The sequence below is a fragment of the Eleutherodactylus coqui genome, chromosome 6 (assembly GCF_035609145.1).
Source record: "Eleutherodactylus coqui strain aEleCoq1 chromosome 6, aEleCoq1.hap1, whole genome shotgun sequence".
NCBI classification, from domain to species: Eukaryota; Metazoa; Chordata; class Amphibia; order Anura; family Eleutherodactylidae; genus Eleutherodactylus; species Eleutherodactylus coqui.
The window spans coordinates 46,406,954-46,429,382 of NC_089842.1; the positions used below are offsets into that span (position 1 = coordinate 46,406,954).

The following is a 22,429-nucleotide window of genomic DNA, read 5'->3' on the forward strand; positions in this document are numbered from 1 at the left end:
GGCCCGAGAACAGTTCCTGGGAGTGTTCCCGCTCCTGAGCAGGTGTTATTGTAGTGGAGTGAGGAGGCTGGGAGGAAGGAGGAGCAGCAGACAGAGGATTCGGATTGGCAGCAGTGGACGGCGCAGAACTGCGGGTAGACGATAGGTTGCTCGAAGCACTTTCTGCCATCCAGGACAGGACCTGCTCACACTGCTCATTTTCTAATAACCGTCTCCCGCGTGGACCCATTAATTGGGCGATGAATGTGGGGACACCAGAAACGTGCCTCTCTCCTAATCGCGCAGCAGTCGGCTGCGACACACCTGGATCAGGAGCTTGGCCTGTGCCCACACCCTGACTTGGCCCTCCGCGTCCTCGGCCGCGTCCACGTCCTCTAGGCCTACCCCTACCTCTCAGCATGCTGTATTACCAGTGATTTGATTTCACAGGCAGCTAATAAATTGGCGCAAGACTGCAGGCCAAATATAATTTTTTCCCTTTTTTGAAAACGAAAGGCCCCACTGCCTCTAGTGAATGAATAATCTAAGTTTAATAACTGTGCTGTTTTCCTGCTAATGTGTCACAGAACGTGAGGGTAGCAGAGTTATTAACTGTGGCAGAGCAGGTATTTTTTTTCCCAATTAAGGAAAGCAAATGGCGAAGCCAGGAGTAAAACGTAGCTGGGTGCGTATGATTTTTACAGGTTGCAGACGCAGCCGACACGTGTCCACCGGCGTTAGGACGGACAGAGGCAGGACAAATAGAATTATTTTCCGTTCTTTTGCACCAAAAGGCAGCACTGCGTATATTCTATGAACATGAGAAGTTTAATAACTGTGCTGTTTTCCTGCTAATGTGTCACAGAACGTGAGGGTAGCAGAGTTATTAACTGTGGCAGAGCAGGTATTTTTTTTCCCAATTAAGGAAAGCAAATGGCGAAGCCAGGAGTAAAACGTAGCTGGGTGCGTATGATTTTTACAGGTTGCAGACGCAGCCGACACGTGTCCACCGGCGTTAGGACGGACAGAGGCAGGACAAATAGAATTACTTTCCGTTTTTTTGCACCAAAAGGCAGCACTGCGTATATTCTATGAACATGAGAAGTTTAATAACTGTGCTGTTTTCCTGCTAATGTGTCACAGAACGTGAGGGTAGCAGAGTTATTAACTGTGGCAGAGCAGGTATTTTTTTTCCCAATTAAGGAAAGCAAATGGCGAAGCCAGGAGTAAAACGTAGCTGGGTGCGTATGATTTTTACAGGTTGCACACGCAGCCGACACGTGTCCACCGGCGTTAGGACGGACAGAGGCAGGACAAATAGAATTATTTTCACTTGTTTTACAAGCAAAAGGCAGCACTGCGTATATTCTATGAATAATAACTGTGTTGTGGCCCTGCCTATACAATTCTTTCCCTGCAGTATCAATGGAGGGTGGAATGCTCTGCAGAGGCGATTTTGAGAAGCAAAAAAAAATGCAGCACAGCTAACAGCAGCCTGGACAGTACTGCACACGGATAAATATGGCCCTAGAAAGGACCGTTGAGGTTCTTGAAGGCTACACTCACTCCTAACACTCTCCCTGCCTATGCAGCACTTCTGTCCCTAATGCCGGGTGCAACACTCTGCAGAGCCGATTTTGAGGGGAAAAAAAATGGCACTGCTAACAGCAGCCAACACACAGCTATCAGTGGCCCTAATAAGGACCTTTGGGGGGTCTTGAAGCCTACACTAACTACCAATTCTTTCCCTACAGCAGCTCCGGTACAAACAGCACTGTCCCTCAGCTAACTCACCAGGCATCTGAGCCGAACCGCGGGAGGGGCCGACTTTTATGTTCGGGTGACACCTGATCTTCCCAGCCACTCACAGCAGGGGGGTGGTATAGGGCTTGAACGTCACAGGGGGAAGTTGTAATGCCTTCCCTGTCTTTCAATTGGCCAGAAAAGCGCGCTAACGTCTCAGGGAAGGAAGTGAAAGTAACCAGAACACCGCATGGTGTTCGTTACGAATAACGAACATCCCGAACACCCTAATATTCGCACGAATATCAAGCTCGGAAGAACACGTTCGCTCATCTCTAATGCTTATACATCAATGTTCCTGTTAGTACTTCTGTAACAATTATGGCAACTACAGCTATCTCATGCAATGCTTTTTTAAATGTATTTTGTAAATTTCTTATTTCTGTATACATCTAAAAAAAAATGTCAATAAAAATTATTTTTGAAAAAAGTTTGGTTCAGCCCATTTGCCAAATTTGGACAAAAAGTTTGGTTTGGTCTGAATTAGTTTGAACTTCACTAATAGCTCTAAGACTGGTGTATAATGTTATCTAATTTGCATAACTGCCCTGTGTAATACTCAGAATATGGTTGGACATGACTCATTTGCCTCGTCGTCTAGGTTTCTAAAGGACATCTTATTTATTTGGCAGAGCTCCACATAGCACTCGGAACAGTTTTTTAACCAACTAAACTGTAATAATCTCAATATTGATAATGACTGATGTGTATAAAAGACCAACTTCTACTAATTCTTTGCTGCATGTCATGTCATACCCACCACCGTCATGTTAAAAAAGCCATTTCAACTGGCCAATTCTTGCGAGCTCATTGTATCTGTTCCAGTGACTTAGAATTTGAAAATCAAGCATCTATAAGCATAATGGAAGTGGGTGGGAGGCCAGAAGAGATCTCCAGAGCTCCCTACCACTATTCTGTATGCAATCATAGCTCATGTGAAAGAACAGGAGTGAAAATTGTTGGCATAGCTATCTTCTGCTTAGGCACCTGACAGCCTTCCCTTGTTCCCTAATAAATGAGAGATTTCTCTCCCTCAGGCAATGTTTACATGGGTCGGAAAGGCTGTGGAATGTCCACTGTGGAAAATCCCATTGCAAATTCCGCAGCATTTCTGCAAATAAAGCTGCAACAAAATCCATACTGTAGGCATACCTACAGCTGACCTTGAAATACATGGCGCCATCATCACACCGAGGAACAGGCCCACCCCACCCCCAGGCAGCCTCTAGTGAGTACAGAGTCATTACTCAGGTGATGCGGAAATGGAATCACCTGACTAGTGTCTAAGCACTTACTACCAGGGTGTGCTGACAGCGCCATGTATTCCGACTTTAACCGCTTAAGGACCAGGCTGTTTTGTACCTTAAGGGTGGCTTCACATGAGCGTGTTTTCGTGCATGCATATGCATGCACAAAAATACGTGTCTATTACAATCAATGTATTCCCTATGGTGTGTTCACATGTCCGTGCTTTACAGGCATGCACCTGCAAAGATAGAACATGTGTGCACCAAAGGGAGTGCATGCATTGTCGTCAAAAGTGCCGCAGCTGCTGCCGGCGGCTCCATTGAAGACAATGGTCTGCCGGCACCCCGTAATTGTTTTTTAGGGAAGAGTTTTAAATATAAGCTCTTCCCTAAAAACAACAATTTTAGTGTAAAAAAAAATTATAAAAATATACTTACCTGTCTGCTGCTGCCGTGTCCCCAGCAGGGATAAAGAACACATCTGCCACATGTAGCAGATGTTTTCTTCATTCCCACGGGGATTAAAGAATTCCCTGCTGCACCTGTCACATTAGTGACAGATGCAGCAAAGGAATTCTTCATCCTTGCGGGGAATAAAGAATTCCCTACCACAGCAGTCACAGATGACAGCTGCGGTAGAGGACCAAGCACCTCAGCCAATTACAGGCAGCTCTCGCTGAATAAATGACAGGCGAGAGCTGCCTGTGATTGGCTGAGCGCCTCAGCCAATCAGAAGCAGTTCTTTCAGCAGACAGGGATTTTAAATCCCCGACTGCTCAAAGAACTGCATTGCAGAGGTGAGGACAGCTCAGAGCCCCGGGAGCCGAAGAAAGGTGAGTATTTATTTATTTTTTTTAACACTACTTTGCCTTGTTTTTCAAGGAAGGGCTTATTTTTAAAGCACTTCCCTGAAAAACAATTACAGGATGTCGGCAGCTTGGTCCTCTACCACAGCTATCATCTGTGACAGCTGTGGTAGGGAATTCTTTATTCCCCGCAGGGATGAAGAATTCCTTTGCAGCATCTATTCACATCTGTGACAGGTGCAGCAGGGAATTCTTTATTCTCCGTGCGGATGAAGAAAACAACTGCTGCATGTGGCAGATGTCTTCTTCATCCCTGTGGGGATTTAGAATTCCTTTGCCGCATCTGTCACAGATGTGGCAGGTGCAGCAGGGAATTCTTCATCCCCGTGGGGGATACTGCAGCGGCGCACAGGTAAGTATATATATATATTTTTTTTTTTTTAAACACTAAAACTGTTGTTTTTCAGGGAAGAGCTTATATTCAAAGCTCTTCCCTGAAAAACAATTACAGGGTGCCAGCAAATGATTGTCTTCAATGGAGTCGCCGGCAGCAGCCGAGGCTCCATTGAAGACAATGCGTACCTGAATACACGCAAGTTTTTGCGTGTACAGGGGTGCACACATATGTACACACCTATGTACACACACGCTCATGTGAAGTGACCCTAAGGACCAGACACCCTTTAGGGATTTTACTCATGTGGTGGTTTCACTGCCCTATTTTTTTCCCTTTAGCTATCAAAATTATTTTTGCTGCCTTTTTTTGCAATTTAGTAGTTAAGGCTCCTCCCGAAGTTGAGGAGCCTCAGCCAGAGAGTATTCTGGGCCCAGGAGTGGTGGTCGCCGCTCTTACGTCTGACACCTCTGCTTTACTCCGGTCAGCTCAGCAGTCAGTTCCTCAAGGCCTTCCCATGGGGAGGCTATTTGTCCCCCATGCCTTGCAGCTCTTCATATTGGAGGAGGTTCATTCGTCGGTTTTAGCTGGGCATCCTGGGGTCTGAGGCACCCTGGAGTTATGTGGCCGTTTTTATTGGGGGCCACAAATGTCTCGGGACGTCAGCGAGTTTGTCAAGGCCTGCCCTATTTGTACTCGAGGGAGGAGTGTACTGAGATGACCTGACAGTCCGCTTTGTCCTCTTCCTGTTCCAGAGAGGCCATGGACCCATCTGTCGATGGATTTTATTACCGACCTCCTAGAGTCCCAGGGGTGCTCGGTCATCTGGGTGGTCGTTGACAGATTTTCCAAAATGGCGCATTTTACTGCTCTTAAGAAGCTTCCGTCTGCACCTGAGTTAGCCACCTTATTTATCAAGGAGATTGTGCGCCTGCATGGGGTCCCTAAGGATATTGTCTCCGACCGGGGAGTCCAATTTGTTGCCTGGTTTTGAAGGGTGTTTTGTAAGAATATCGGTATTGGATTGTCTTTTCCTCTGCCTTCCACCCGAAGTCCAATGGGCAGATGGAACGTATGAACCAGCAACTCGTTCAATACCTCAGAATTTATGTAAGTGATTGTCAGAGTCTCTGGGTCAATTATCTAGCATTAGCTGGTTTTGCTATCAATAATTATACACATTTGGCGTCTGGAATGTCCCTGTTCTTCTGTAATTTTGAATTTAATCCCAGGTTCTCGGTGTCCTTCCCCTCCTCCTCTAACAATCTGTCTGCTGACGCTCAGGTTCAGGACCTACGGGAGGTGTGGGAGAAGGTGCAGGGCAACTTGGAGCAGTCCAGGGATGCGGTGCTGAGGAGGAGAACTATCTCTGAACCTTTGTCGGTGTGCCAGTTGGTGTAGCTGTCGTCTAAGAATCTGAAGCTAAAGGTTCCTTCATTGAAGTTGGCTCCCTGATTGTGGTCCATTTCCCTGTCACTAAAGTGATTAGTTCTGTGGCATACAAGCTGGCAGTACTGGACACGTGGAGAATCCATAGGGTGTTCCACAAATCGCTCCTCAAGAGGTACGTCCCTCCAGTGGTCTAAATTAATTTGTTAAGGAGTCTAGTTTTCAAAATGGGGTCATTTGTGTGGGTTTTCTATCATTGTGGCAGCTCAAGGGCTCTACAAGTGTGCTATGTGACCTAAAAGGCCTTCAAGCTAAATTTTGTTCTGAAAGCCACTGGCTGCTCCTTTCATTTTGGGCCCCGTTGTGCATACAGACATAGGATTAAGGCCACAATGGGTATGTTTCTGAACACAGGACAAACAGGGATATCAATTCTGGGGTGCAACTTCTCATTTTCATATGCACTATAGAAAGAAAAACCTGTCTTTAAAATGACATATATGCAAATATATGACATTTTATTTTTTCCTCTAAATAGCATTAACTCCTAAAAAAGCCTTTGAGCCTTGGCATCTTGGCTTAGTGTAGGAAAACAAAATGTTCCCTAAAATTATAATAATTAATGTTAAATTTATCATCTACTAAATTGCTTTAAAAAAAACTAAAGTATTTTAAATGTGCTTCCAGAATAAAAAAAAATAATAGAAATATATATTTCATCAAAAATGTGTATGTTTGAACATATTTGACATATTGCAGTTGAAGGTGTGAAAAAAATGAAAATTTTTTCAAAATTTTCCCAATTTGGGGGCTTTTATTAAATATACACAAATTCTATTAGTCTATTTTACCACTTAAATTAAGTACAATATGTGGCAAAAAAACAATGTTAGAATTACGTGGAAGTGCAAAACCTTTACAGAGTTATTCTATGTTAAAGTAACACATGTCAGATTTCCAAAATTTGGCCTGGTCATTAAGGCACAATCAGGCTTGGTAACTAAGGGGTTAAATGGGTTGTACTAGAATTTGAAGTTGTCCCCTATCCACAGGATAAGGGTGCGTTCACACGAGCGTGTTTTTGTGCCTACTTAGGTGCGTACATACGTCCGCACCTAGGTACGAGCAAAAACACGCGTGAACACAGCTGCGTGCTTGTTGTCAATGGACAGCTCGTATACGTTATAAATCTCCTGTATATAATGATATAGACTATACTGGTATACCCTGGTATCTTCTGTATATAATTATATATGTATAGTTGGTATAAATTATACATCTCCATTCACTTTTTAATGTGTTTTTTAATTGTGGTTCAAAAATGCAACAAAAAACATGAACACAGCCTAAGGGGCTACAAACAAACTTTCATATAGCCCAGGGCAGATCATGTATATGCATGTGTTTTGCAGCTGTATGCAGCATAGATATGGTTTAGGTACGGGTACAGGTACAGGTTAGGGGAATATCTGAAAATGGAATATCTTTATATTCTGGTGCACCCCTTTAATTTGGAATTCCCTAATAGTTTACATGATCATGGGCTTTCCAAACTGGACAAATAATTTAATTGTTTAAATTTACCAAAACAATTTACAGATTTTATTACATTATAATTAATTTTCTCATTGCAACCATTTATACTAAATCTACATGTTTAGAAGCAAAAAGTTTCAATTTTCATAAATTAGGTACTTTGGCAAGATACAACTTTGCTTTAAACTTTGGCTGCCAGGAATAATTTGCTCCTTTGAGATTTTGCCACTTAAGACTTGGAAGCAATAAAGCTCAGAACGTCAGACACTAGTGAGCCATGCTCTACCAGACGCAGGTTAGTAATATGATGTACATTGCTACTATGCTGAATGCTTGTAAGCTGGATTTCCTATTAATTAAAGCTATGTAACATATTGACTGATAAGGTCAATGGTCACACTATGACTGCTGCACTCCCATTGAAATCAGTGGGAGAGCTGTGCTACTACACCACTTCCTATTACTGTTCTGCTCAGAGGTGACGTCCTCACCAGCAGAGAAGCAAGAAGTGCCGTAGCAGCTCAGCTCTCCCATTGATTTTAATGGGAGTGGAGTCGCGCACGCACCTTTACACGCCTAGTACACAACAAATACATATGCAACATGCATATTCACTGCATATTTTACACACTCATAGACTATGATGGTGCGTATTAGGGCTCCTTAAAATGGGTATATTTTGTGTAATACACAGAGAATAGAACCCATTGATTTTTTTAAAAACACAGCATACTCTACTTTTGTGAGCGTCTCGCTCAGGAGGTGCCAATAAGAGTCTATGGGGTGTGTGCATACACAATATGTAAGGAGATGCTCAATAAGCTGGCAAATTCTGTGGGAAAAAGAACACATTCGGAGCTCAGAGGCTAAATAGTAACTTAAATCAGGGCTTGTTTGCCAGGCGGGTGCAAAAAGTGCAGTGAACTACGCAATTTTTACCAGTGTAAATACGTTCCGCTGAGGTATGTACAAAAACGCATATGCCCATGTCAAGGAGCACATGCAGTTATAAAAACACAAATCTGAACGGCCCAATGTAAATCAATGTGGCTTTAGTACTGTGTATTACGTGCATAAAATATAGGAGCTTAATATGCAGCCAAATATCCTCATGTGAGTGAGCCCTCAGAGGGAACACGTATTGTTCTCAGCAGCAGCACACCCGTCATGTCATCACATTGTGGACTCTGCAAACTCTTCTTACAAATTAAATAAACCTTTAAACTAAATTACCGTATATACCGGCGTATAAGGCGACGGGGCGTATAAGACGACCCCCCAACTGTCACCTTATACGCCGGTATTCAGTGGAGAAAAAAAAAAAAATTTTATTACTCACCTCCCACGGCGTTCTGTCGCGCTCCGGCAGGATGTCGCTCGCTCCGGCAGGCTGTCGCTCGCTCCTCGTCCCCGGCGCAGCATAGCTTTCTGAATGTGGGGCTTGAAATCCCCGCTTCCAGAAAGCTAATACACACGCCGGCAGCCATGACATCATTGAATGGCTGTGATTGGCTAAAGCACACGTGGCTTCAGCCAATCACACTATTCAATGACATCATTGAATGGGTGTGATTGCTAACACGTGCGCCTTCAGCCAATCACAGCCATTCAATGATGTCATTGAATAGTGTGATTGGCTGAAGCCACGTGTGCTTTAGCCAATCACAGCCATTCAATGCTGTCATGGCTGCCGGCGTGTGTATTAGCTTTCTGGAAGCGGGGATTTCAAGCCCCGCATTCAGAAAGCTATGCTGCGCCGGGGACGAGGAGCGAGCGACAGCCTGCCGGAGCGAGCGACATCCTGCCGGAGCGCGACAGGACGCCGTGGGAGGTGAGTAATAAAATTTTTTTTTTTTACACTTTTTTTTTTTTTGTATTACCGGCGCATAAGACGACCCCCGACTGCAGAGCAGATTTTTCGGGGTTCAAAAGTCGTCTTATACGCCGGTATATACGGTAATTCATTGAGATATACCGTATTTTTCAGGCTATAAGATGCACCCCCGGTTTAGACAACAGACAACAGGAAAAATATTACATGCTAATTTAAACGTCTCTGGGAGTCTAACAAAGTGGAGGGGCTACCATTGTTAACTTTAGTGTTCTAGTGTAGATAAGGGTGTTAACAGTGAATAGTCAGCTCCTATTCAACACAGTGTGTCTATTCAAACAATGTCGCAAGCACATAAGTACAGATTATACACATACACAGCACTGCTGTAGGCACGTTGTACATGTACACAACATACATAGCTCTGCAACATACAGAGCTCTGCTGCATGCACACAGTTTCACAGCATTCATGTATACACATAGAGTTCTGCTAAATGCCTACACACATACAGCTTTGCTACATACATGCACACACACAGTTCTGCAGTATTATTGTACCTTGATTCCACCAGAAATGGTGGGTATGCACAATGGGAAGGCTGTTTGACAGCCAGGTGACACCCCCTGTTTATCATTGGCTGCAGGCCGCGCTCCCCGTACTCTGACTCACAGGTCCTGGCATGCTTGGTGTGTGAGAGATGCTCCGGGAGGTGGTAAGGGAAGATTGGAGTCCAGCATCGCCCAGAGTCACAGCGCATCCGCCAGGGCGCCGGCAGATACAATGACAGTGGGGGAAGGAGCAGAGCCACCACTGCGGGGAAAATGTTAGTGGCATCGGGGACCCCGCAGCACATGAAACCAAGAGCAGGGACACTGGCAGCGCCGTCCGTTGCACTGGGGGGGGGGCAGGAGCAGGGGTGCCACAGGTAAGCAGATGCTACCTCCAGCGGGGACTATGCCCGGGGCGTCGGTGGCGGCGCAGCACATTATACCTCAAGTGGGGACAATGCCAGTGGCAGCGGCAGCCGCCTACTGTGACAGCAGGGGCAGCACGGCAGAACAGTGCAATAAGCAGGCTGTGAGTGGCAAAAGTGTTGACTACCAGGACCTGTGAGGCCGAAGAACTGGAGCTACGACTAAGGCCAATCATATACAGGGGGCATCACCTGGCTGTCAAACAGCCTTCTCCTCTGCCACACCCACCAGTTCCGGTGGCGTCAAGATACAATAATACCCAGCTCTGCTACATGCACACACAAACATCTGCAGCTGGCATGTTAAACACTGATTTTATTAACACTAAATCCCCACATACAAGTGTAGTATTCATGACCCATCTAGCTGCTTCCTGGTCACGTGATTATGACATCATCTATGGTCCTGCTGCTACTGCAAGACCTTTGATCTTTGCTATTGTCTGTCCTTATGTGTACAGAGGAGGACCTGCACCCCAGAGGAGATACGTGAATGATGTCCAGTGTCATCCATACCAATTGACAGGGAGAGGGAGGACTCTGCAGCTGCAATATGTAGGACTGAAGAGTTCTCCCAATAATCAGCACACTGCTGAATTGTTAAGGTAGTGGTCAGGGGTCTCTGAATTTAACAGACCCCCCTGCCTCAGACACTTTTCAGTTGAAAGCTGGGTTGTATAGTCAGAAGAATACAGTTTATAATATTATGTAAAATTTGTATAAACCTAATAAGAGGTCATTATTTAATGATTTGCACTAAGTGAATATTAACCATTTTTTGCCTACAGATACGAATTGTAAAATGCATGAGGACAATCACAGCATTATATCAGAATTTATTTTGGTGGGACTTTCTGATTCACAAGAACTCCAAAATTTTCTCTTTGTGATATTTTTGTCCATCTATATTATCACAGTGGGTGGTAATGTATATATCATTTTTGCATATACATTCAGTTCTAGTCTTCACACTCCTATGTATTTTTTCCTAGCTAACTTCTCTTTTCTGGACATATGTTACATCACAGGCACAGTTCCCAAAATGTTAGCAAACTTCTTATCAGAGCAGAAGACCATCTCAATATATGGATGCGCTATACAGATGTATTGTGTTTGGCTGCTTGGTGGTACAGAGTGCTACATTCTGGCAGCCATGGCTTATGACCGCTATAACGCCATATGTCACCCTCTTTTATATAAAGTCATTGTGAATAATGTCATTTGTATGCAGCTCATTATCGGTTCATGGATTATCGGGGCCATAAATTCTCTTATACACACTGTCCTCACGTTCTCATTGACCTTCTGTAGTAATAAGATCAACCATTTCTTCTGTGATGCTCCACCTGTTCTTGAACTATCGTGTACAAGCACCTGGATAAATGAACTCGTCATCTTTCACATAAGTGGTTGCGTCATCATTGGTTCTTTCATATTGATAATGATGTCTTACGTTAAGATCATCTCAACCGTTCTGAAGGTTCATTCAACATCTGGAAGATGGAGAACTTTTTCAACTTGTACTTCCCACTTAATTGTAGTTACAATATTTTATGGGTCTGGTATCTTCATGTATTTCAGGCCAAAATCAAGTTATGGAATGCACCAGGACAGAGTGGTCTCCGTCATGTATACAGTGGTCGCACCAATGTTAAACCCTTTTGTGTACAGTCTAAGGAACAGTGAAGTAAAATTGGCAATGAAAAGGATATTGTATCAACTACTAAAATTCTGAAATGTTCTATGAATAAGTTAAACTCAAGGATTCATCATTCTTTAATTTTCTTGGACTGTATATAAAATTATTTACAGGATTTCTCGTCTAATAATGGGTTATATCAAATATAAATTCATTTTTTTCTAGATTTTTTTATAGCAGAAAAATATAAAGTCATTTTGAGAGAATGGTAAATGAAATGGGAGGGAGGGATTAAAAGGTAGGTACAATATGTAAATTTAGATGTGGGAGTTTCTGTGCATCCCAGTATGTGATTTAAAGTGTCCATGCCACCTCCAATGTTAACCCTTTCCAATCCAATTTGTATCCTGGTTTTCCTAGGGGGCTTACTCTTTTCCTGCCGTTATACAACGGCGCTATATGCTGGCTAAAGACAGTAGTGCATGAGGGGACAAGTTGGATAGGCTCTGACAGCAGAGAGACTGGCAATATACAGTAAGAGAACCCCGACGGACGTCTTTCAACATCGGAGCTGTACAGCCTTAAATCATAATGTCTTCAGAGGTCAGGATGTTTGGGTCTTGGGGAAAAATGAATGACTGGGCAAGGAGTACAGGGTACATCAACCGTCGCTGCTGAAGTGGGCACGAATAGCTGTAATAGCCTGGACACCCAAATGTTCTGTAATCTATTGATGGAGCAGGATTCATTAAGCATCTTACAGCAATATTATTAAGGCACCGCATGGTGCAATTTACCTGGGCACAGTGCCTCTGTAAAAGTTACTGCCAGAGAACCAACCAACCTAAGGCCAGCCAAGTGTACTTGTGCTTATGATTAACAATAATGGTAATGGAAGAGCATTAACAAGCTGCAAGAAGATCTCTGTAGACCTCCAGATCAGTGTAGTGGAATGACTTGAGTAGGATAAAATATAGTATGTAAGAGGGTTCTGTATGTTCTACTCCTTCAGTGCAAAACCCTTGATTAGGTCTTGTAGTAAGAGTCTCTTACTACAAGACCTAATCAAGGATTTTGCACTGAAAGAGTAGACACACAGTACTAATCTTTACTCTAAAAGGAGGAGCAGGGTTTAATGGTTACAATAAGAGGCACAAGGCTTGTTCATTACAGGCACAATTTGGTGCAGAGCTTGGCAGTTACAGAGTTTCTTAAAGACATAGAGCTAGGCTGTTAGTATTAGCAAGAGGGCATGCAGCATATTGGTTACAGTCTCTGTTAGACAATACACACAACTTGATTAGAGTCTTTGTTGAACTCAAAGAGCAACTCACTTTAACTGAACTGGTCAGGGCATCTTGGGTTGGCATGCTCACAATTTCTGGTCACAGTAGTACTCTCCAGGGCTCTACTGAGCTTATAATAGTCTCTACCTACAGTTATCAGACAAAAACTGCCCTAGTACTCTAGGGACACATCTGGTAAAGGGTTCTGCTCAGGCCAGCAGTTCCAAGTGAGCCCATGCCAACAGAGGTCCGGTCAAAAAGATCAAGTGATGGCTAGTTACCATCCAACAAGATCTCAGTATCAACAGCTATAGCATGTCTTGCTGGCTGGATTGACAGTTTTAGCAATCATTTTGCATAAAGTGTTAATGAACACTAATGTCCATTAACACTTTATCAGCTTCATTTGCATGTAAAAGGGTTTCCGAGAGCTGTCAAAATCATCATTCAGCTGAAAAGGAAATTATGGCAGCGTTGACATGCAATGATTATCACTCATATGCCATCATTTTAATGAATTTTGAGCGATAAGCATTGCGTTTAAATGGGCCTTTATTTCACTGGTGGTAAAAGTTCAAGGATAAGGTTTGCTAGAAGGTGGTGGTTATGAGGGGGTGCTGATAATCCCTTGGCTTTGTGATCACTATTCCTTTCACATCAATAAAACTTATATAATTTAAAAGCTCAATCTTTGCTAAACTTTGTAAGCAATTTTGGCATGATCTCATGTGCAATTTTTATATTATGCAGGTTGGAAGACAACATAGTGGAGTCTGCAGCAGATTTTGCTGTAAGAGAAAGCAGAAAAGTGATGAAGGTCCTGTTTCTGAAAGGAATGTCGCCAAAGATATTCATGGTGACATGGTACAAACGTTAGTTGACAAGTGTCCTTCATACTCTACAGTGAAAAAATGGGTTGCCAAATTTAAAACAAGCCATTTCAACACGGACAATGAAGACCGTTTCAAAAAGCCTCCAGTAGTGACTACTCCAGAAACCAAAGACACAATACATGACATGATTCTGGAAGGCCAACAAATTTCTGATGACTGATGATAGTCGAGGTTCTGAACATTTCTAGAGAAAGGGTTGTGTCCAAGAGGAAGGTTTCTGTCAATTGCGTTGCAAGCTTTTTGTCAGCAGATCAAAAATTTGCCCAATTGTAAGCCTTGCAGGTAGTGTTGAGTGAACCTAACTAGTCGAAATCTGCTTTGGTTCAAACTTTGCTATAAACTCAATTAATTTCAAACTTCAGGCAGTTCCTCATCTCCTGTGGCTCAGCATTGTTGATTTGCAGTCCTTGGGTCCTAAGTTCAAATCTCACAACATCTGCCTCAATTATTTTAATTTAACTTCATTGAGATGTTCCTCTTGGCACTGAGCCACCATGCTTCTTATTTCTCATTCTCCTCAATAAATGTATACACTTGATAAATTAAGATGATTATTATAAAGAAGAAACTCACACAAACACAGAGAGAACATACAAACTTCATACAGATGAAATCCTTGGTCAGATTTATATCTAGAACCCCAGTGTTGCAAGGCAACGAATTAACCATTGAGTCACCAAGCTTCTTCCTCCTCCACTAGAACAGTTCGTTCTAGTAGTTGATGTGTAAAAATCTAAGTGCTTCTGATAAGGGACAAATTGTGATGGCTAGACAACTGGTTGGGGCATCTCTAAAACAGCGGTTCTTGGTATGCTGTGATTAGTACTCATCAAAAGTGGTTAGAGGAAAGACAACAGGTGATACAGTGACAAAGTTGTGGGCTTGCAGGATTCATTGAAGTGTATGGGAACAAAGACCACTCTGCCTTATCCAAGACTATAAAAAACTACTGTAACAGAAATTGCTGATAAAGTATAAGTTGGCTGTGATAAAAAAAATATCAGAATAGACATTGCATCACAGAGTGCTGCATGTAGGGTATCAGCCTAATCAGAGTGGCTCATTCTGATCCTTGTCGACTACCAAAAGTAGCTACAATGGGCCCAAGAGCATCAGAACTGGAATATGGAGAATGGTATAAATTGGCCTTTTCTGATGAATCAAGTTTTTGATTTTATATAGCTCAGGAGGAGGAAGGAGAAGGAGGTTAGCACTGTTGAGTTGCAGCGCTGGGTTCTAGGTTTAAATCTGACCAAGGAGGAAGAAGAAGCATGGAAGGCGCAGTGGTTAGCACTATTGCCTTAAAACACTGGGGACCTAGGTTCAAATCTGACCAAAGGCAACATCAGCATAGAGTAACCCCCTTAGTGACATGGCCTATTTTGGTTCCCAAGGATGTGATGATTTCTTGGGGATTTTCATCTCCACTTTACAAAGACCAGAATGTTTTCATTTTACCCTTAAAATGGTCATATGAGGGCTTGTTTTTGCATAGCGAGCTGCATTTTTATTGGTATCATTTTTGGGCTATAGGTATTTTATTGTATAACTTTTCTTACAAAGCATTTTGGCTCTGTTTTTACATTTTTTCCCAGTAGCATTTATCGTGCAGGATAAACTGTGAGTTCAATTTATTGTATGGGTTATTAAGGATGCAAATATACAAAATATGTTTTTTGTATTTATTTAGTTATTATTGAACAAGGAGGGGAAAGTGTGAAAAAAAGTATTTTTCCTTTTACTATCTTTTTGCTTACATTTATCCTCTGTAGAGGACTTGATCCTGATATGCTATGATCGCTATAATACATTGTAGTACTTATATACTTTAATGTATTATAACTATTCATAGTGGTCATAGGCCATGGCAGATCCGGTGATCCAATTGCCCTGGCAACCCATCGGCCCTCGACGATTACATGATGACATAGATGGAGTGTTCTCCCACATTGTGATCAACATTGATTGCGACATATAAGGGATTAACAGCGGGGATCAGTGAGATTCTGAGCCCCTGCCCTCCATATTATGTGAGTTTAAGTCTATTTGCAGGAACCGCTTCCCTGCCAGAACGTAAACTTATGTCCTGTGATGGGAAGGGATTAAGTAAAGGTGATTTTTATGAAAAACAGAGAGAACATACAAGCGTTATTATTGTATCTTGAAGCCAAGAGGAAGTACTGGTGGAGACAAAACTGAGTGCCTAGTAATGCCCCCAGAAGCTCATTGGCTGCAGAGAAGGCTCGGCATCAGGTCCTGGAAGCTAAGTTACCTTATCCCGTCCCCTGTGAAGACTGCTGTTGCTCCTACTTTGTCATCAGCGGCACTGAAATCAGCGCTCCAGGTCCCCCCCCCCCCCCGGATGTTAATAGTGTTCCCCTGGCGTCCCACCGCTGCTGGTCTCCCCTCCCGGGTCCCCAGGTCTTAATGGTGCTCTCCGCACCTGGCTCCCTTGCTGTTAATAGTGGTGCCTGCTGCCAGTTCACCGCCTGTTAATAGTGCTCCTCGCTGATACATCTCCCCTCCCGCCTCCTAAAACACCTACCCGCGGATGAACTTTGCTGCCCACCCCTGTAATCCCCATTGCTGCACTTGGGTGTCTGCCGCTAAGCTCCACGCTTCTGCTCTGTAGTCCCTGAGCCTCCGCTCCCAGCTGCAGCAGTTGCTGTTGCCAGCTGTTCTAGTCAGCACTTCCTTCTCCCCACTGACAGCAAATGTCACAGCTGCCATCCCGGCTCCTCTCCGCGGATCCCTGGAACTCCCTTGTGTCTTGCACGGCCGTGGCTGCCTATCCACGGCACTGGTAAATGCATAGCTCTATCCAGTCTATTTATTGTAGCCTGCAATGGACGGTTAGGGTTAGGGATGATGTTCCTTTTAGGCTTACATTATTACTTGCTAATATTTCCATGTTGTAACATGCAATTATTTTCAACTAATAATGTAAGCCTAAAAGGAACATCCTCCCTAACCCTAACCGTCCACGGCAGGCTACAATGAATGCACACTGTGCTGCTAGGACCTTTGCGACGTCAGCCTATAGGGAGCTGGGGGTGTGAGAGGGGCATTCCCCTTCTTAAACCCCTAGCTTCCTGGTGGCGTCAAGATACAATAAGGCTCATACAAGCTACATTCAGATCTTGTCAAATTTGAACCTGGGACCCCAGCGCTGAGCCACAGGAACTGCTCGGAGCATTATTATTGTTTGAAACTCATTTAGACTGTACCAAACTTTTATCTGAAATATGAGGAAGTGACTGAATCAATTTTTTAAAAAGTTCACTCTTCACGCCTGGGGAATTCTGCAGTGCTTTCAGCAGAATACTGATGCATTTCTGTCTTGACTGGTCACGATCGATGAGACGTGGACTTTTATGTAGGATCCTCAGTCAAAATAGTCAAAAAATGGAGACAGTATGCTTTCCCATGTCCTAAAAAGTTCAGAGTGCAGAAGTTGTCATCCAAGGTAATGGAGTACTTCATGTTGACCCCAAAGGGGTCTACTATTACGACTGTGAATTAAACAACACTATTAGTTAAATTGAAGGAAGCATTGAAGTTTAAAAGGAATGGAAAGTTGACCCAAGATGTCATGTTCTTGCACGACAATGCCTCGTTCCACACAGCTGCCATCATCCACAGCAAACTGGCTGACTTGGGCTTCGAGGTGCTGGATTATCGTCCTTATTCATTTAATCTGGCATCCTCAGACTATCATTTGTTTTCTAAATTAAAGAAACACCTCAAGGGAACCAAATTTGCCTCCATTTGTGATTCAATTGCAGTGGCTAATGCCTGGTTTGGTTCCTAACTAGAGATGAGCGAATATACTCGTTTCGAGTAATTACTCAATCGAGCACCGCGATTTTCGAGTACTTCCGTACTCGGGTGAAAAGATTCGGGGGGCGGGGGGAGGCGGGGCCGAGCGGGGGGTAGCAGCAGGGAACAGGGGGGAGCCCTCTCTCTCTCCCCCCCTCCCCGCTGCACCCCCTGAATCTTTTCGCCCAAGTACGGAAGTACTCGAAAATCGCGGCGCTCGAGCGAAAAAGGGGCGTGGCTGAGTAGGTTCGCTCATCTCTATTGCTAACCAGAGGAATTATATCTAAATGAGTTGAAAAAATTGCAACAGCATGGTCAGAAGGGTATTGATATCTGAGGGGACTATGTAGAATAACTGTGGAATTTAATTGCTCTATGACAATTTTTGTGGTAAAAGCCAAAGACTTATCAACACTCTGTTGTACTGTACGTACTCCTATAGTTCGGGTCAAGACGTGTCCACACCCCCTCCCCCCTCACAAGTACGTGTACGGGTTCCAAGTGTTGTTGAAGTTCTTAGCAAAATTTGGTCCACAATGACTTTCGGATTAGGGAAAGGGCTGAGAATTCAAGAAAGCAAAAGAATTGGGTTATATAGAGTTACTATTGAAAACAGCTATGAATGTCATATGGGAATGGTTAGAAGTGAAAATAAACTGATCACAAAGGTTTTTCTTCCTCGGATTTCATCAATCAGTTGCTCTCTGTGGGAAAACAGAGTAAAATTTATTCCTGCATCACCATCACTGAGGTAATTAAGCATTGTACAATGCCCATTCAAATTAATGGTTTTTCTGTGTAATGCCGGACAGAACAGTTCCTCCAGAGCGAGAGACACCCTTTCCAGTTGCTCTTCTCTATGGCCAAGAGATGACGATCCTGAACAGGGAACCCGTCTCCGTTAACTTATAATTCCCTAATAGCATATACAAAAATAGGTTTTTTAGACTAGACAGCCAATTTAAATGGGTTTTCCAAGCAGCACCCGCTGTCAGTATCAGGATACACTGGGGTTAGAGTAGAAGCTACTGCTCTGACCCCTGTGTAGTGGCCAGCGCTTGTAATTGCAATCGCAGTAATTACAAGCGCTGGGCAATACACAAGCGGCGGAACAGCGGCTACCACTCTGACCCCGGTGCATCCCGATACTTACAGCGGCAGCTGCCTGGAAAACCCTTTTAACTGGTTTCTACATTTTTTTTTCTTCCCTTTCTTGCATTACTTGGTTGCTCTGCTCAACCTCAAGTTTTATGCATTTTCAACACTTTTTATGACCTCTTCAGCTATCCACAGGTCCTATGTCTTTTTTCTCCTTAACCTCATAGCTAATCTGGTTTAGAAAATACCATTTTATGGAATTCCGGGTTCCTAAGGCAAATAAACTTGTTTGTTTATAATGCTCATCTACTAGCTAGAGTAAAGAATAGCTACTAAGAGCATCTGGAGGACCTGACGCATCCATTTATTACACCAACAACCCACTAACTTCAATGAAATTAGTGTAATGTTTCCTTTCCCCTTTAGTGGCACTTGAATACTTGCTGCTTTGTTACCCTCACTATACATGATCAAGGGGAACCCAACTATAGGATTAATTTATAGTTAAGAGACTCTTCTCACTGCATTTATTTATTTCTACCTACCTACTGTCTACACTTTCGTGTCCTGTACAGACTACTACTTATCACCACATTCTAGCTGGCTCTAAAACAGAACAGCCATACAGACTAATGGCCGGTGTATAAGGATGTATAGCATTGACAAGTTGTCCTATATTACTCGGTCTACAGTATGACAGTTTGTATAGTCGATAGCTCCAAGTCTACATACCTCTCCATTTATAAATTAACTTTTCCTTCACTGTTAGTTATTTGTTAGTCATTTCATCTTAGTGTCCTCCCCCTTCTCTCACGTCCTGTTTCTGGCAAAATGATGCCTCTGGAGAGAAAGCAGAGACTGACGGCAACCATGGCAGGGGTGAAGAGGACAATCCAAGAGTGGTAGCAAATGGAGATCAGCTAGTAAGTGGTAATCAGTTGGTGGGAAAGATATCAGGGGACTCCTGAAGCTGCTGCCTGTCTATGTTCCGTACGGACAGCAGCTTCAGTTGAATTTTCTTTAGTTTTTTTTAATTCCATTTTCTCAGTCTCACTACACAACTTTTTTCTCCTCCAGAGACAACCTACAAGCTACTTTGCATCTCCAGATAGAGCCCCCCCCCCCCTCACCCTACAGAGCTCCTGTCATCTTATCTTGTACATAGATAAATAGCTTCTGCCAACTTTTTGCACCCATCCTCTACCAATAGTGCCAGTTTTTTTCCCCTCACTTAACAGAGCTGCCTAACAAAGCACCCGCCACAAACTGTCTCTCTGCAGCCCTACACAGAGCTCCTGCTTACTGTGTATGCTTTGTCGTCCCCCCCCCCCCCCCCTCCAAAAAAAAAGTTCCTGACACTTTGTCTACCTCTCTTTTCTATACGGAAACCAGGTCATTGATCTCAACTACACCCTTTTGCCACATAGAGCCCCCACCACTTTGTGAACCCCCTCTCCACTCTTCTACTATAGAGCTACTGTCACTAGGGGTGTTATTATAGCCTAACATGAAGTCAGCCATGTGTGCCAGGGTACCAGTACGCAAGACATGGCTGTCCTCACTAGGAAGATGACTTTCAGGATCCTCCTCCTCCTTCCCCACAGCCCATACACGCTGAACAGATGAGAGGCAAGCAGCATGGGTACCCTCTGCAGAGTGCCAAGCTGTCTTTTCCCCCTCCTCCTGCTCCTCCCCCTCCTCCTTCTCCAAAACGCGCTGAGATATAGACATAAGGGTGGTCTGGCTATCAAGCGCATACTGTCATCCCCCATCTCCTGTTCCAACCGCAAAGCGTCGGCCTTTACGCTTTGTGGCGAACTTCTCAGCAGGCATAGCAGAGGAATGGTAATGCTCCTCAAAGTTTCAGAGGACCTAGCAGATATCTGCCATCCAGGCCCACTCCTTGGTAAAGAATTGGGGAGGCTGACTACCACTACGCCGCGCATGTTGGAGTTGGTATTCCACTACTGCTCATAGAGCCTGGTCAACATGTGCAGCGTAGAATTCCACTGTGTGGGCACGTCGCACAGCAGTCGGTGCTCTGACAGATTAAACCGATGTTGCAGGGTCCTCAGGGTGGCAGCATCCGTGGTGGACTTGCGGAAATGTGCGCAGACGCGGTGCACCTTGCCGAGCAGGTCAGACAAGTGAGGGTAGTTTTTAAGAAACCGCTGAACCACTAGATTGAAGATGAGGGCCAGGCATGGCACGTGTGTGAGGCTACCGAGCTGCAGAGCCACCACCACGTTACGGCCGCTGTCACACATGACCATGCTCAGTTAGAGGCTCAGCGGCGAAAGCCAGAGGTCGGTCTGCTCTGTCAGACTCTGCAACAGTTCGGGGGCAGTGTGCCTCTTGTCACCTAAGCTGAGTAGTTTCAGCACGGCCTGCTGACGCTTGCCCACCACTGTGCTGCCGCGCAACACACCGACTGCTGGCAACGTGCTGCTCACACTTCTTAATTGAGAGGTAGAGGTTGCATAGGAGGAGGAGGAGGAGGGGGAGGGTTTAAAGGAGGTGGCATAGACCGCCGCAGATACCAGCACCGAGGTAGGATGCGCTATTCTGGGGGTAAGTAGGACGTGAGCAGTCCCAGGCTCTGACTCGGTCCCAGCCTCCACCAAAGTAGCCCAAAGTGCCGTCAGGCAGATATAGTGGCCATGCCCGCCAGTACTTGTCCACGTGTCCGTGGTTAAGTGGACCTTCCCAGTAACCGAGTTGGTGAGGGCACGATTTATGTTGCGGGAGACGTGCTGGTGTAGGGCTGGGACGGCACACCGGGAAAAATAGTGGCGACTGGGGACCAAGTAGCACGGGACCGCCGCCGCCATCATGTTTTTGAAAGCCTCTGTTTCCACAAGCCTGTACGGCAGCATTAATTTGGCAATGTGCATGTTTAAAGCTTGTGTGTGCGGGTATGTGGCGGCGTATTTGCACTTTCGCTCCAACGCTTGTGCTAGCGACAGTTGAACGCTGCGCTGAGAGACATTGCTGGATGGGGTGGAGGACAGTGGAGGTGAGGGTCTGGGTGCAAGCCGGGAGGCGCTCGTGCCTGTGTCCTGAGAGGGGGGTTGGATCTGAGTGACAGGTTGGGGCACAGGGGAAGAGGCAGTGGTGTGACCCGGAGGCAGTGAACGGCCTTCATCCCACCTTGTGGGATGCTTGGCCATCATATGCCTGCGCATGCTGGTGGTGGTGAGGCTGGTAGTGGTAGCTCCCCAGCTGATCTTGGTGCAACACAGGTTGCACACTGCTGTTCGTCAGTCGTCTGCTCTCTCACTGAAAAACATCCACACCTTTGAACACCTAGCCCTCTGCACGGAGGCTTGGCGCAAGGGGGTACTTCGGGAAACAGTTGGGGGATTCTTGGCTCTGGCCCTGCCTCTACCCCTGGCCACTCCACTGCCTCTTCCAAGCTGTCCTGCTGCTGCACTTGCCTCCCCTCTGAAGCCCTGTCCTCAGTAGGCTTAGCAAACCAGGTGGGGTTAGTCACCTCATCGTTCAGCTGCTCTTCCTCCGAATCCTCTGTGCGCTCCTCCCTCGGAACCTTCCAAAGGTTGGGCATCGATCACAACAAACTCCTCAGGTGAGAGAGGAGCCTTTTTTTCCCGCTCATGGTAGGGACCCAAGAACAGTTCCTGGGAGTCTTCCTGCTCATCTGCCATGTCATTTTCATGGAGTGAGGAGGCTGGGAGAAAGGAGGAGCAGCAGCCTGAGGATTCAGAGTTGCAGT

At 44.8% G+C, this 22,429-nt stretch overlaps 1 protein-coding gene across 1 annotated transcript; it reads left to right on the forward strand.

The window, feature by feature from the left end:
* Positions 1-10,763: 10,763 nt before the first annotated feature.
* LOC136572076 (olfactory receptor 5A2-like) lies at positions 10,764-11,696 on the forward strand. The gene has a single exon (XM_066572691.1). The coding sequence runs from the start codon at positions 10,764-10,766 to the stop codon at positions 11,694-11,696; it is 933 nt and encodes a 310-aa protein (XP_066428788.1).
* Positions 11,697-22,429: the final 10,733 nt, after the last annotated feature.